The sequence below is a fragment of the Corythoichthys intestinalis genome, chromosome 2, assembly GCF_030265065.1.
Source record: "Corythoichthys intestinalis isolate RoL2023-P3 chromosome 2, ASM3026506v1, whole genome shotgun sequence".
NCBI classification, from domain to species: Eukaryota; Metazoa; Chordata; class Actinopteri; order Syngnathiformes; family Syngnathidae; genus Corythoichthys; species Corythoichthys intestinalis.
In genome coordinates, this window is record NC_080396.1 from 55557550 (window position 1) to 55570712 (window position 13163).

General features: G+C 40.1%; 1 protein-coding gene across 2 annotated transcripts in view; it reads left to right on the top strand.

The window, feature by feature from the left end:
• spen (spen family transcriptional repressor) overlaps nt 1–12657 on the top strand; it is a 40362-nt gene extending 27705 nt beyond the window's left edge. Inside the window, exons 11-15 of one of the 2 annotated variants that reach the window (XM_057819786.1) lie at nt 50–7691; nt 9314–9574; nt 10083–10277; nt 10347–10505; nt 11222–12657. In XM_057819786.1, coding sequence (XP_057675769.1) covers nt 50–7691; nt 9314–9574; nt 10083–10277; nt 10347–10505; nt 11222–11353 — 8389 coding nt within the window. In that variant the 3' untranslated portion in view covers nt 11354–12657. The remainder of the gene's footprint in view (nt 1–49; nt 7692–9313; nt 9575–10082; nt 10278–10346; nt 10506–11221) is intronic. The other variant, XM_057819793.1, reaches the window with a different exon arrangement.
• Nucleotides 12658–13163: the final 506 nt, after the last annotated feature.

Below are 13163 nucleotides of genomic sequence, written 5' to 3' on the forward strand. Positions count from 1 at the left end.
TAAATGATTTTGTATTGTCACTTAGATGATTTATGCCATATCTTGGCAGAGACGATCGACGCTCTCAATATGAGTTCCAAGTGGAAAGACAGTATTATGAAAATACTCGCACACCAGGAACTTATGCTGAAGATCCTCGCCGTAAATACACAAGCAGAAGTCGAGAGTTCTACGCTGAATGGGATCCATATCAAGGAGATTACTATGAAACGCAGTACTATGACGACACCCGGGAATATCGAGAATACAGAGCTGATCCTTATGAGCAAGATATTCGTAAATATAGTTACCTACAACGAGAACGTGAGAGGGAGAGAGAGCGTTTCGAGACTGATCGTGGGCGTGACCATGGTAGGAGAACCATTGAGCGGAGCCAAAGTCCATCTCTTGTTACCTCACGTCGTCCTGCAAGCCCAACCGAATCCCTTTCAATCTCTGAAAGGATTGCTAGTGACTCTGAACGCCGAATATGTTGCCCCTCTTCTGAGAGAAGTGGTAGCTGCAGTTCAGTCTCTCCGACAAGATTTGAAAAACTTGAAAAGACTCGTACGGAACGATATATCAAAATGGACAAATTTGAAAAGGGTGTTTGTGAAGTAGAAAAGTTTCATTCTCTTGAAAAGGAGAAGCGCAATGGACGTAAAGATCGCAGTGATAAAGACAAAAGTGAGCGTCAGCGACTCAAAAAGCTCAAAGTATCTTCACCAATCACCCAAACGTGCGACACCAAACTTGGATTTGAGCGAGACGTTAGTCCTGAGTCCTCACTGCCGGGTAAAAATGGTAAAATCTTAAAAGATAGCTCAAGTAGAAGCAAATTGGATCTTCTCCCTTGTGTGGTTCAATTAACGCGAGTGAAAGAAAAAGAAGGAAAACTAATTGGTCATGAAAATCAAATAGTGAGGGGTGGAAGTGACAGTCCTCGACTTGTCTCACCTTCAGTTGGCCAAAGAAGTCCTCTCTACCGTACAGAGTCATTGAAAGGAAATTTAAAAGGGCCTAGAGATAAAAACATGCACAGTTTGGGGGAACATATTGATATAGATGTCAAAATAAAGTCCAAAAAACATGGAAAATCTCCATTTGGTTTCGACAGTAGTGTTTCGATGGATTTTGATCGCTTGGCAGCAAGGAAAAGACGCTTTGAGGACTCTAGCAAAAATGACCATCTGAAGAGATTTAGTGAGGAGAACCTTGGTAGGTCTGTCCTTCATAAGCCTTGGAATAACAAGGACTCTGATTTCCATAAGAATGTTTTTGTAAAAAGGATGCAAAAAAAGGAACAGAACAGGGATAAATCTGTTCAGATATTTTCCCTTAATAGTCCCAATGAGGAGCAAGAGTCCGAAAACAACTCAATAAACCTAACCCTTCAGCTAAACTCCCAGCAAACACTGTCTGATGCGTCTTTAGAACAACTGGAGACTCCCTTTCCTAAGATGCAATTATTGGGCTTGAAAAGTGAAAATACCTCCAGTCTCACAAAGACATCCAGTGATGGCAGCCTTAATTTGGATGAAATACAAGAACGGAGAGAGGTTTTGTGTGAGAAGGACCAAAGTGGAAGGAATTGTAGAGACTCTGAAGATGAAGAACAGTTTGTGCGCTATGGGCAGACTAATACCTTTGCAAGTCAAAAAGCTGAACAAGGTGGATGGCTGCAAGCTAAGCTTTACGATCTTGAAAAGAGTGGCAAGTGTGGTGACACACCTGTCAAGGAATCTGAAGATTTAGGAATTGTTTATGTCTCGCATGATATTCGAAAACCAAACCAGGACATCAATGATGATGGCTTGTCTTTGTGTAAAAGAAATAAAATTGAAAATTTCAAATCAGATAGCGAGCAAAACTTGGTAACTTGTCACAAGTTAAATGAGGTTGTTTTTCAACATATAACAACTTCAACAATTCCCAGTCCTTTAAGCAAGGAAGAGGAAACCACCCAGATATCTTTATCAGGCTTAAACGCAGATACAAAATCTTCTCTGACAAAAGAATATTCAACACATTCACAGTCACTGAAAAGTAATATGGCCCTGAAACCTAGACATTTTCAAACACCTGAAAATGAGGAAGATAAACTAAAGGCGTCATTTCTTGGAGGCAATGAGGACTTCATGTACAGTTGGCTAGGAAGGGTTTCCTCTGGTTCTCAAAAAACAGATTCGACCTTACAAAGTGAGCGTGTTGATAAATGCCGTGAACAGGATTTGGAACCAGGCGAAGTACAGTCCGATTCCGATGATGATGGAGAAAGAAAACTAATCTCTCACAAGTCAAGTAGTTCCTTGTCTTATATTCTGAGGGAGCGGGATGAGAGGATAACGGATTTGAAACTTTGTGGTTCATTGGAAAAGAATAAATTTTACTCATTTGCATTGGACAAAACTATAACCCCTGATACTAAAGCACTTCTCGAAAGAGCAAAAACACTTTATTCTTCCCGGGAAGAAAACTGGTCCTTTCTTCCTTCTCGCTTCCCAACTACACACAGCTGCACGGACAAAAATAAGGTAGAACTCGCACCCCGACCAATTCCCTCTTGGTATATGAAGAAGAAGAAGACTCGTACGAACTCTGCTGAAGATCTGCACAACAAAAAAGAGGAACTTAAGCCTCAGGACCAAGAACGCCAGGAACTGTTTGCCTCTCGCTTTCTACATAGCTCAATCTTTGAACAGGACTCTCGCCGTCTGCGGCACCTTGAACGTAAAGACCAACATTCTGAAACAGGTGTTGATGGGAATTTTGCTGAGCTAGGTGATCCTGAAGTACAAATAGAATCTGAAGATGTGGACATTCCAACAGAGCCCATTGTGCTATTCCACAGTCGTTTCTTGGAACTACAACAACAAAAAGGGAAGGAATTTTGTCCACTTGATCCTGATACTGATTCAGTTTTGTTGGAAATGAAAACTAATTCTGATCTAGTTTGTGAAGATGTTTTTTATGATAAAACGGCCAACACACGATTAAAGGTTGATGAAAAATCCGTCAGCCCCCATTCAAATACACCTGTTTCCCCATCTGTTCAATACTTAAAAGAAATTTCTTCACCTGAAAAGCAAGACACTTTAACTCCATTAATTGATAAACACGTGTCATCTAAACAAGAAAACGGTGTGGCAACAGTACTTGAGAGCTCTCCTTCTCCTCCTCTTTTGAAAAATATGAAAGCAATCACACCTAAACAGAATGTAAGTCCACAACACATAGTTGTAGAGACTGAAAATGAAGCAGAAGCAAAAGTAGAAGTAAATAAAACCAAAACAGAAAACATTGATGGTTCGCCAATCGAGCACAGTCATCCTGTAGGAGATAAACTATCAACTCCAGGGGGCTCTGGAAAGAGTTTTGTACAGAAGAATACAGAATTTACATTCACTGAGTATACAAAGGTAGAAGATGAGTGTAACCACAAGACACAAATTCAAAAAATCCATAATTATGAGGAGTCCAACAGACCAGAAATAGTCAATGAACTATTCATGACCAAGGTTGAAGTTGAAATTAAACCGACGTCTAATCGAAGACAACCCAAAAATAAAAGGGCAAAACCACACACAACAGTACGCACACCGCAGGCTATCAAAAATGTCAAAACTAAACCTGCCACACGAAAGAGTGAACGTATTGATAGAGAGAAGCTCAAAAGGGTAGCATCTCCCCGATTAGAAGTGCCCAAAGAATCCTCGGAGAGCAAAATTGCACCAAAATCTCCAATTCATGCATCTGATTCTGAACAAAACATTGACTCTGGTTTGGTTCATGGTAGAACACGTCGAAGAAACGTACGGTCAGTCTACGCCACTATACATGAAGGACAGCAGTCTGGCAAAGGGATCGTGGAAACACCCCGAACAATGCGCAAACGTGTTACAGACAAAGAACACATGCAGCAAGATGTTCAAATTCCATCTACTAATCCAAGACGAGGGCGCCCACCAAAAAGAGGTGGCAAACGAGGTGACCATATATTGCCAGTAAAAGGGGATCTACAGAAGAATATGCAGGGCCACACAGAGGACGAGGATACCTCAACTACATCGGAAGTTGTGAAATCATCCGAGGGATGGCGCTCTCCTAGAAAAGTACAGCAAACGCCTCTGACTGTATCATCACCCGTTAACAAAAAAAAGGGCTTGAAAGGAGGATTAGAGAAACAGTCTGGAGGCACCACAGTCCAAGTTGAAATAACTGATAATGCAGGTTGCAATGAATCAGAGTTGAAACCCAAAGCTGATTCGGATCCAATTGCAAACTCTTCAGACACAAATCAGCAAACACAAAAAAAAGTACAACACATCACACTTAACTCGACTGATGAGAATATTGAGAACCCAGGTACAACTGTCCTAAAGAGCAGAGTACCTGAAAAAAGTGTCAAAATGAAAATAACAAGGCTAAAAAGAAATACCAAGCAGATCACAAAGGATAAATCCCACAGTTTAAGAAATCTTGAAATCCGTGTAAGTGTTGATGATGTAAAAGGTTTACTTTGTTCTGAAAATAATGACCCTGATTCATTTCAAGTCAGTATTAAGAAAACCAAGACTCTAGTTGAGTCTGAAGAATCAAAATTAATATGCTTTCCCAAAGAATCAAAAGAGCTTGATGTGGAAAATAAAGATGATGCTATATCTGGGTCAGAGTCGCCAATGCATCCAGCTGCTGTTCTTCTTGCACATCAAATGGAACTAGAGCAGGCAGTTGAAAATATAGCTAAACTTACGGTAGAGCAACCTCCTCGACTATATAAAGAGCCTGCTTCAGGTCAAGTGCGAGCAATATCTCCTCCAGTTACACAGGTACAAACAGAGGTTGAAGAGGAAAAGCGAGCTAACCCATCAAGTGAAACAGAACTTGCAGCTGCTATTGATTCAATCACAGCTGAAGAAACATGCACGGAAGCAGAAGGATTCACATCTCAACCCACTTTCAATGCTCTCATTCCCACCCCTGACACTTTGCTCTCCATTACTACCAATGACAGTATAGGACCTGAAACACAAACAGCAATCAATAATAACCTTGAAGCAGACTTGGAGGGCGGTCTTTCGATATTGAGTCCAAAGTGTCTAATAACAGAGTCTAAGATTACTGAAGATTCCCCTGTGGTCAGTACACCCAAGAAAATGGGTAAAGTTAGACCCAAATCCCAGAAGAAGTCAAGAAGTCGTAAATGTTTTGCAAATAAGAAGAACGAAGATCTCACGCATCCAGAGCCCTCCCCTTTGAAGCTACCCGAGTCAATCCCAGAGGATCCAGAAATAAAAAATTCTAAAGCAGCCGTTATTACAACTGGGACTACTACAGTGGGATCAGTGGTAACTGCTGTTGCTACTTGTAGGCATGACGTTACGAGCTCTACAACTTTGGGGACACCCAAAGAGGCTGAACAACCTGAAGTTGAACAACCTGTACCTAATGAATCAGCTTGCCATTCAGACTCAATAGTCATTTCCAATTGTAAAAAACATTCAAAACCAGCAGAGCTGTATTCCTCTAGTCTTACCCCTTCATCTTGCCGTCCACCACTTGTATCCCAGTCAGGTGTACCATTGCTACGACCTGCCAAACTTTTGCCAAACTGGCCTCCGAGAACTGAAGAGAGTAGAATCTTTGTTAGTCCTCCATGTCATGGAACTATGGTAACTTCTACTGTGCCAGCTTCTACTATACCAACTTCGCTTGGACCATCTTCAGTCAATCCCCCAATGCCTCCTGATACCAAGGCTTCTGATCTCCATCCTAGTTCCAGTACCTTGAGAAAAATTCTAATGGAACCCAAATATGTGTCTGCATCAAAAAGCAATTCTATTCCTACCACTCTGGTGACGACTACTTCATCAGATCCTTTACCTATGTCCGAAAATAAAAATATCCCTCTTGCTATGGGTCCAAGGGATGGGGAAGCGAGATTATCTGTACACCCTCAGTCTATTCATCACAAATATAAATCACTGGCAGAGTCTCCTCAAAATTGTAGTGAGAACACCCAGCATACTGTAATTTCCCCCGCTACCTCTGTAATAAGCCGCATTCCAGTACCATATGATACAGAAGAGACACCACGGATTTCTTTGAGCAGTCGAAGCATGTGTTCTTCGTTGGCTAAACCAAAATTCAAAGCAAATTCCAATGAGAATCATCGATACTATGGTGGTGATGTCATTGAAGATGAAATAAGACTGCGCTCCGTTGTTGAGAGCACTTCACGAGCCGTTCCTGGTCTTAGAGTAAATACATCAGAAGGTGTTGTTGTTCTGAGTTATTCAGGTCAAAAAACTGAAGGACCCCACAGAATGAGAGCCAAAATAAGTCAAATTCCACAAGCTAGTGCTGGAGACATCGAGTTTCAACAATCTGTGCCTAAATCTCAGACAAAGCAAGACCCAATTGTTTCCTTGTCCCAGTTACCTGACAATAAAGGAGCCCCAACTCCATCTAGTTATGAGCGCACAGGGATTCTCTTGACCAGCCAGTCTTATAACTCTCAACCTGTCATTTCCAGTAGCAAGCAGGATATCCGCAGATGTGACAAGCCTGAAGTATTATATCACACAGCATCACAGGGCAGTGTGGTTAAGATGCTTCAACAGCCAGTCTCTACTCCTCAAGTCTTAATGTACAACCAAGCTGTGATTCAACAGCAGCATGGTAAGAGGCTGGAAACAGAGCTGCCACCCCAAAAATCAGTTCAACACCAGTCCAGCCTCAGCCCTATCAAGAGCCCTCACCACCTCTCACTATCTGCATCATGCATGAGCTCCAGTCCTGGCACACAGACTGATCGCTCAGCCCTGCAAACAAAACAGGACCCCCAATCTGCACAAACAATGGTTCAATCACCCTCACGTCTTGTCAAATCCTGTGCTTCTAGCAGTTCTCCAGTGGGAAGCTCCGTTGTCATGCCTCATGGCATGTCATCCATATCATCTTACAATGCAACAATGCATCACCCACACTCAGAGCAGTCCTCTGTCATCATGCAACCTCAGAGTGTCACGCATTCAGTGACGCACGAAAAAAGGATGAATGCTTCACCGATGCCTGCGATCAGCTATGGACGAAGAAGTCACTCTCTGTCCTCTCCTCTGCCTCCGCCAATACAACACTCAGCCATATCTCAGTCGATTGTCATCCGACAGTCTCATTCAACTCCTCAGGTGTCATTGTCTACTAGTGGTGATGTCAGCAGTGTAAATGACTTGGAACACAGACCTTTGACCCAACCATTGAGCAGAACCTCATTGCCGCAACTACAATCAGAGTCTGTATTGCTTCACAATGATCGTGGAGGGCTCCATGCGAGCTTAAGTCTGGATCAGTACAGAGGTGTGCATCAGAACATGCTCACACATCAACAACTGGGAGAGCAGGCTATCGAAACAAGATTGTCACACACCCCAGAGAATGGAACAAGTAATATCTCTGTGAGGAAGAATGTTGAACTTTCTGGAAAGGAGACATTCAAGGCATTGGATGGACAGCTGATACATTCACCAAACAGTGAAAGTAGAATTAGGGCAATTCATACATCTAGCCCTGTTATGGTGTCTCCTCACCCTCATGGCATCCAGCTTTCTCACTCCGGAGGTGTGACCTCCTTTCCAGTTTATCGCGACCCACGGGGTTTTCCTCCTCAGTTAACTGGACATTCTTCATCAGGACGCAGCACATCTTCCCAGGTAAATACAATGCTTCCATTAGCACTGCAATTCTGAATGATTCTGCCACCTCAACCGCCAAACCAACCCCTTAACACAAGAGTTGTCTTGATCTGATTACATTATTCAAAATTGGACACGATCATTTGATTTTCAGTTGATTGGAATGTCACTAAGGCTAGGTTCATTCCGCAGGTCTTTATGCACAAACCTGATTTTTTTTCGTGTTTTTCCGACTCGAGTGAGGCATTAAGTTGACGATCTGAACGGGACAGGTCGCATAAAAGTGGACCTTTTCAAATCCGATCAAGGTCACTTTTGTATGTGGTTAAAATCGGATCTGATTATTCCAAAATGTGGCAGTGGTCTGAACTGTCAAGTCTCCCAAATTGGAATTCATGCAGCAATTACGTCAGCAAAGAGCGAGTGAGGCAGGGAGCTATGACAGCGATAGAGCTGTGCGTTAGCATTAGCGCCTAGCTTGAACTCAGCTTTCAGGCAGTAGGCAGGCTTGACCACAGTCATAAAAAATTAAATAAAATGAAATAATAAATGGATAAGCCTGAGAACGCTCAGTTTTATTTCTGTAAGCTATATTTCAATATTGCTTAAGTGGCCGAGAGTCAGGGCAAACTGACAATATGTGTGTGTGTCATGCAGGCACGTACTGCGTGTATTACACACACACATACGGTCAGTGCATGTGTTCTATCTATCCCTATAAAGTTTGAATATCAGAATAAACGAGGATTCTTTATGTCTGTTATTTCTGTTCGATTTTTTAAATCAAAATATGATGTCCACAGAATGACGTAGAGCCAGCATGTGTAATTTTTTTTTATGCTTCTGTGCATGTGGGTCAGTTTGCTCAACGCGTGTCGGACTGCAATTCAGTGTGCATGCGTAATACTTGAACGGGTTTAATGGACAAAGGCAGTCTGAATGGGCACGCCAAAAAAATCAGATATGACAAAAAATCGGAATTGTGCATTAAGACCTGTGGTATGAACCTAGCCTAAAAGTTTAAATTTTTCTATTATTATTATTTTGAAAGGTTATAAAGTCAAACAATGAAATGCAAATGTGTTGCCAAATAAGTTTCATATAACACACCAATGTTAAATTCAAAGCTCGGGAGCAAGCTCTGACCCACCGCACCGTTTTGTGTGGCCCGCAAAAGGATATCATTTGTATCAACTCCATGTTTCTTGTCAAAATTCCAGATTATTGTCACTTTTAAAAAGGTTGCAATAATGCAAACATATTTTGTTACCAATCTCTTTTAAAAATTAATATTTGTTGAACTGTTGTTGAGCAAAATGTTTTTACTGGCTTCAGATTTCAAAACCAGTTATCATGATGATATTCTACAAGTAATGGGCCAATGTAAGTTTCATTATTTTGTTCGTACTTAATTTTTTTTGGAGAGAGCTGCATCAAGTAAATGGCACAGATCTGCTGGATTGGCTCATACAAAAAATGAGGATATTTGGTTGGGCACTCCATTTATCTTTAAGCATTGCCAAAGTATCAGATCAGGAATGACATGGTATCGGCAGATGATATTGACTGAAGTACAAAAAATATATAATCAGGAAGGCAATACTATACATACTGATGTGTTCATTCCTGTCCTATTCAAGCCTGAGAGTCCCCACCTCTGCCGTTCTACCTCTTCCAACATGTCACAAATACCACTGGATGGAGTTTCCCCCTCATACCAGTCTCCCATGACAACCCCGATGGGCCTGAATCACAAGCCAGATCAGTCACTACAGAAAGGCACTCAAGCTTTCTCAACAACATCTCTGCCTACAGTACCCACATCGTCATTTCAGCTCCGACCTGATGCCAAATCAGATCGTTCAGGACACCGCTCAATTGATATGGTGCAGCTTTTGACGGTGGGAATAATACACACACACAAATAATAGTGTTTGACCGCTAATTTGTTTTTATCTCAGACACAGGCCCGTATAGACACGACTCCAGTCTTATAACCTTTTGCGTTCGTCTTTTTCAAACATCAAAATAATCCAGGGCTAGCTTTGCTTCCAGTATTTAGATGAAAAATTGAATCTGTTTTCAGTCTTAAATTAGCCTTGTTTACAATTAACAGCACCCCCCTGCCCCCAAAGAACATTATTTTATATGTATAATGCTTTTTTTTTTTACATTAAAATATTGATCAATAATTTCATTTTATTAAATAAATTTAAATGAATTTTCTATTTAGTAGCCCAATTTCATCATTTGTTTTATAATAACATTGAAATGTGACAAATTGTCATTTCTGTGCCAGTCATTGTTGCACATTGTGCTTCTCATAGCTACACTGCCTTTACTTTCACTTTTGCATTTGAAAACTGTTCGTGGCTTCATAATAAAATCAAATAAAATGTTTTTGTACAGAAATATCCCATCATGTGGCAAGGTCTTTTGGCATTGAAGAATGATCAAGCTGCTGTCCAGCTGCACTTTGTTTCTGGCAACACTTTACTGGCTCAGCGCTCACTGCCACCGCTAGAGGGAGGTCCTCTTCTTCGCATTGTTCAGAGGATGAGGCTTGAAGCATCTCAGCTGGACAGTGTTGCAAGACGGATGACTGTAAGAAATTTGGGGCTCAAAAATGTGGGAGATAAAGAATAATAACGCTTCGAATGTGATCAATTGCAGGTGGAAAACGATTACTGTTTGCTCCTTGCTCTGCCATGTGGTCGAGACCAGGATGACGTACTAAGTCAAACGCAAGCATTGAAAACTGGCTTCATCACCTATCTGCAGGCCAAGCAAGCAGCTGGCATCATCAATGTGCCCAATCCTGGCTCTAATCAGGTCCGTAAAACTCAATTTTTCTAATACAGTAATTTCCAATTGATGTGCTAGAGGTGTGTGGTGTTGAATTTCCAGTTCCATTTATGTGGTATGAAAGTTTTTTTCTTTACCACACATATTACATCTTTATTTTATAAAATATCGTTCTCTCTTCAACATATAGTGACAGAACAAATGAATTCCTTTCAAATAGTTATCAGAATACATGTGTATCCACTTGATACCGTTCATAGCCTTGTTTTACCTAAAGACAGTAAATTGATCAGAGATTATTGTCAGGATATATGCACTGCTAGTCGGAGATTTGGACACAGTTTTTCATGCAGGAGCACTAGTAACAAAGACTGGCGCATGTAAACATAATTAGCATCATTCAATCGTCTTTTAAACCGAATTATTAAGATGTACAGTATGAATGCATTGCTGCCCAGTTAATTTACAATTGCTGACATATTTTTAAAGATCTTATACGTTTAAAAAAAGAAAGAAAAAAAAAGCACACAAAGCTGCCATTATAACCATTGTTTGATTTGTAACACAGAAAACTTAACAATATACTTTTTTTTTCTTTTTTTTTTTTTTTTTTTTGCAATGACCTTAAATGAGCTGCTCATTATATGTGTCGTAGTTCAAAAAAACATTGGGAAACACTGGTTAATAATGTAACTGAATGGTTCCATTTCCTCTCTCTCAATATGTTACTTTTATATTTGCAGCCCGCCTATGTGGTTCAGATTTTCCCACCATGTGACTTTTCCGAGAGCCACCTGTCCCGCCTGGCCCCGGACCTTTTGAACAGCATCTCCACTATTTCACCTCACCTCATGATCGTCATCGCCTCTGTTTGATTTGATTGATTTGTCTTTCTAAAGCAAAGCCAACACCAGCTGTCTTTTGTAAACTGGAATTGCCTCATATTTTTTAAGAAAATCTCAATTAAGCATTTAAAGCAAGTTTTTTCCCCACTTTTTTTTTGGTTCACTTCACCAAGTCCTTAATTTTCTCAATGGCGTTAGAGTCCAAAAATGTTACTTTTGAAGTACAGGGCGTTTCTAAGAGCATTTCTGCTGAATATTTCAATGCTGCCATTTTTTGAAGGCATTGGCAAGGCTGTGGAATCTAATGTTCATTTTTGGAGATTTGACTTGACTTATTTTTTTGTCTTCATAAAAGCGATTGTGATTTTTTGAGGAGTCATTGCACTATGTACAAGGGGAAAAATGTGAAGTTTGTAAATATTTGAGTGTAAAATGATCGATGTTATGCTATAATCCAGAGATCATGAATAATTTTAGTCCGCTGCTTTTGCTCCATGGCCAAACTGAGAGTTGTACAGTTTACAGTCATAAGTTAGTTTGTCGCATCTTTTGTGGGCCATTGCGCAACTGTAAATATAATAGTTCAAGACTGATGCAATGTGGAGAGACCAAGTGAATTTATTATTCCTCAGACATCCATGTTTTCAATATGTTCTTCTGAAAGTTAACAAAATAATGTCATCCACAAAAAACGTTTTTGAATTATGTGCCAAAATGTTTGTGCTTTATGTAAAACAAGGGGGGGGGGGGAGGAGTATAATCTATTTTAATATATGACTTTGTATTTTCATTCCTTTTTGTGAAGGAATGTTGGGAATATTATTTGATCCCTGTGTTTGTGCACTGCTGATTTGGTCCCCGACTGCTCCAAACTGTCTAATGACAGATGTGCAATGAATGTGACTTGAACTTGCCATTATGCCGCTATTGGATGTGTTTGTTATCGTCTGTCCCCTGTGATTTGTCCTTCTGAAGCAAAGCTGTAAATACTTCCATGTGTCCTCCGTGTGTGCTCATATTTGCCTGTGTAGTTATTGTCTGAGGAAAGGGAATCTCGTGTAAAACCGATGCTGAAAGTAAATCATGCTTGTCAGTCCTATTTGATGACTGCAGGCTCAATACTATCATTATGTTGAAGGCACTTATCATGTTTTGATAAATTAGAACAAGAAACCGATTGATACGAAAACTGTCTTAATTTGGGTGTATTTTGCTGCTCCTCCATGAGGACATTTTTAACTGTAAAATATTTTGTTGTTTAACTTCTGAAGATCATTAAATGGTCCATGATAAAGTCTTTTCTTTTCTTATTCATTTTATGATTTTTTTGCATGACCATAACATTTATATTTACAAAAAGCCAGCACAGAACATAGATAATGATGAGTCCAAAAACAATAGTTTATTTAAAAAAAAAATAATAATAAATAAATATATATATATATATATATATACTGTATATATAATATGCAGTGGAGCAAATAAGTATTTAGTCAACCACTAATTGTGCAAGTTATCCCACTTGAAAATATTAGAGAGGCCTGTAATTGTCAACATAGGTAAACCTCAACCATGAGAGACAATGTGGGGAAAAAAACCAGAAAATCACATTGTTTGATTTTTAAAGAATTTATTTGCAAATCATGGTGGAAAATAAGTATTTGGTCAATACCAAACGTTCATCTCAATACATTGTTATGTACCCTTTGTTGGCAATAACGTTGGCCAAACGTTTTCTGTAACTCTTCACAAGTTTTTCACACAAGCTTTTGTTGCTGGTATTTTGGCCCATTCCTCCATGCAGATCTCCTCTAGAAGAGTGATGTTTTCGGGCTTTTGT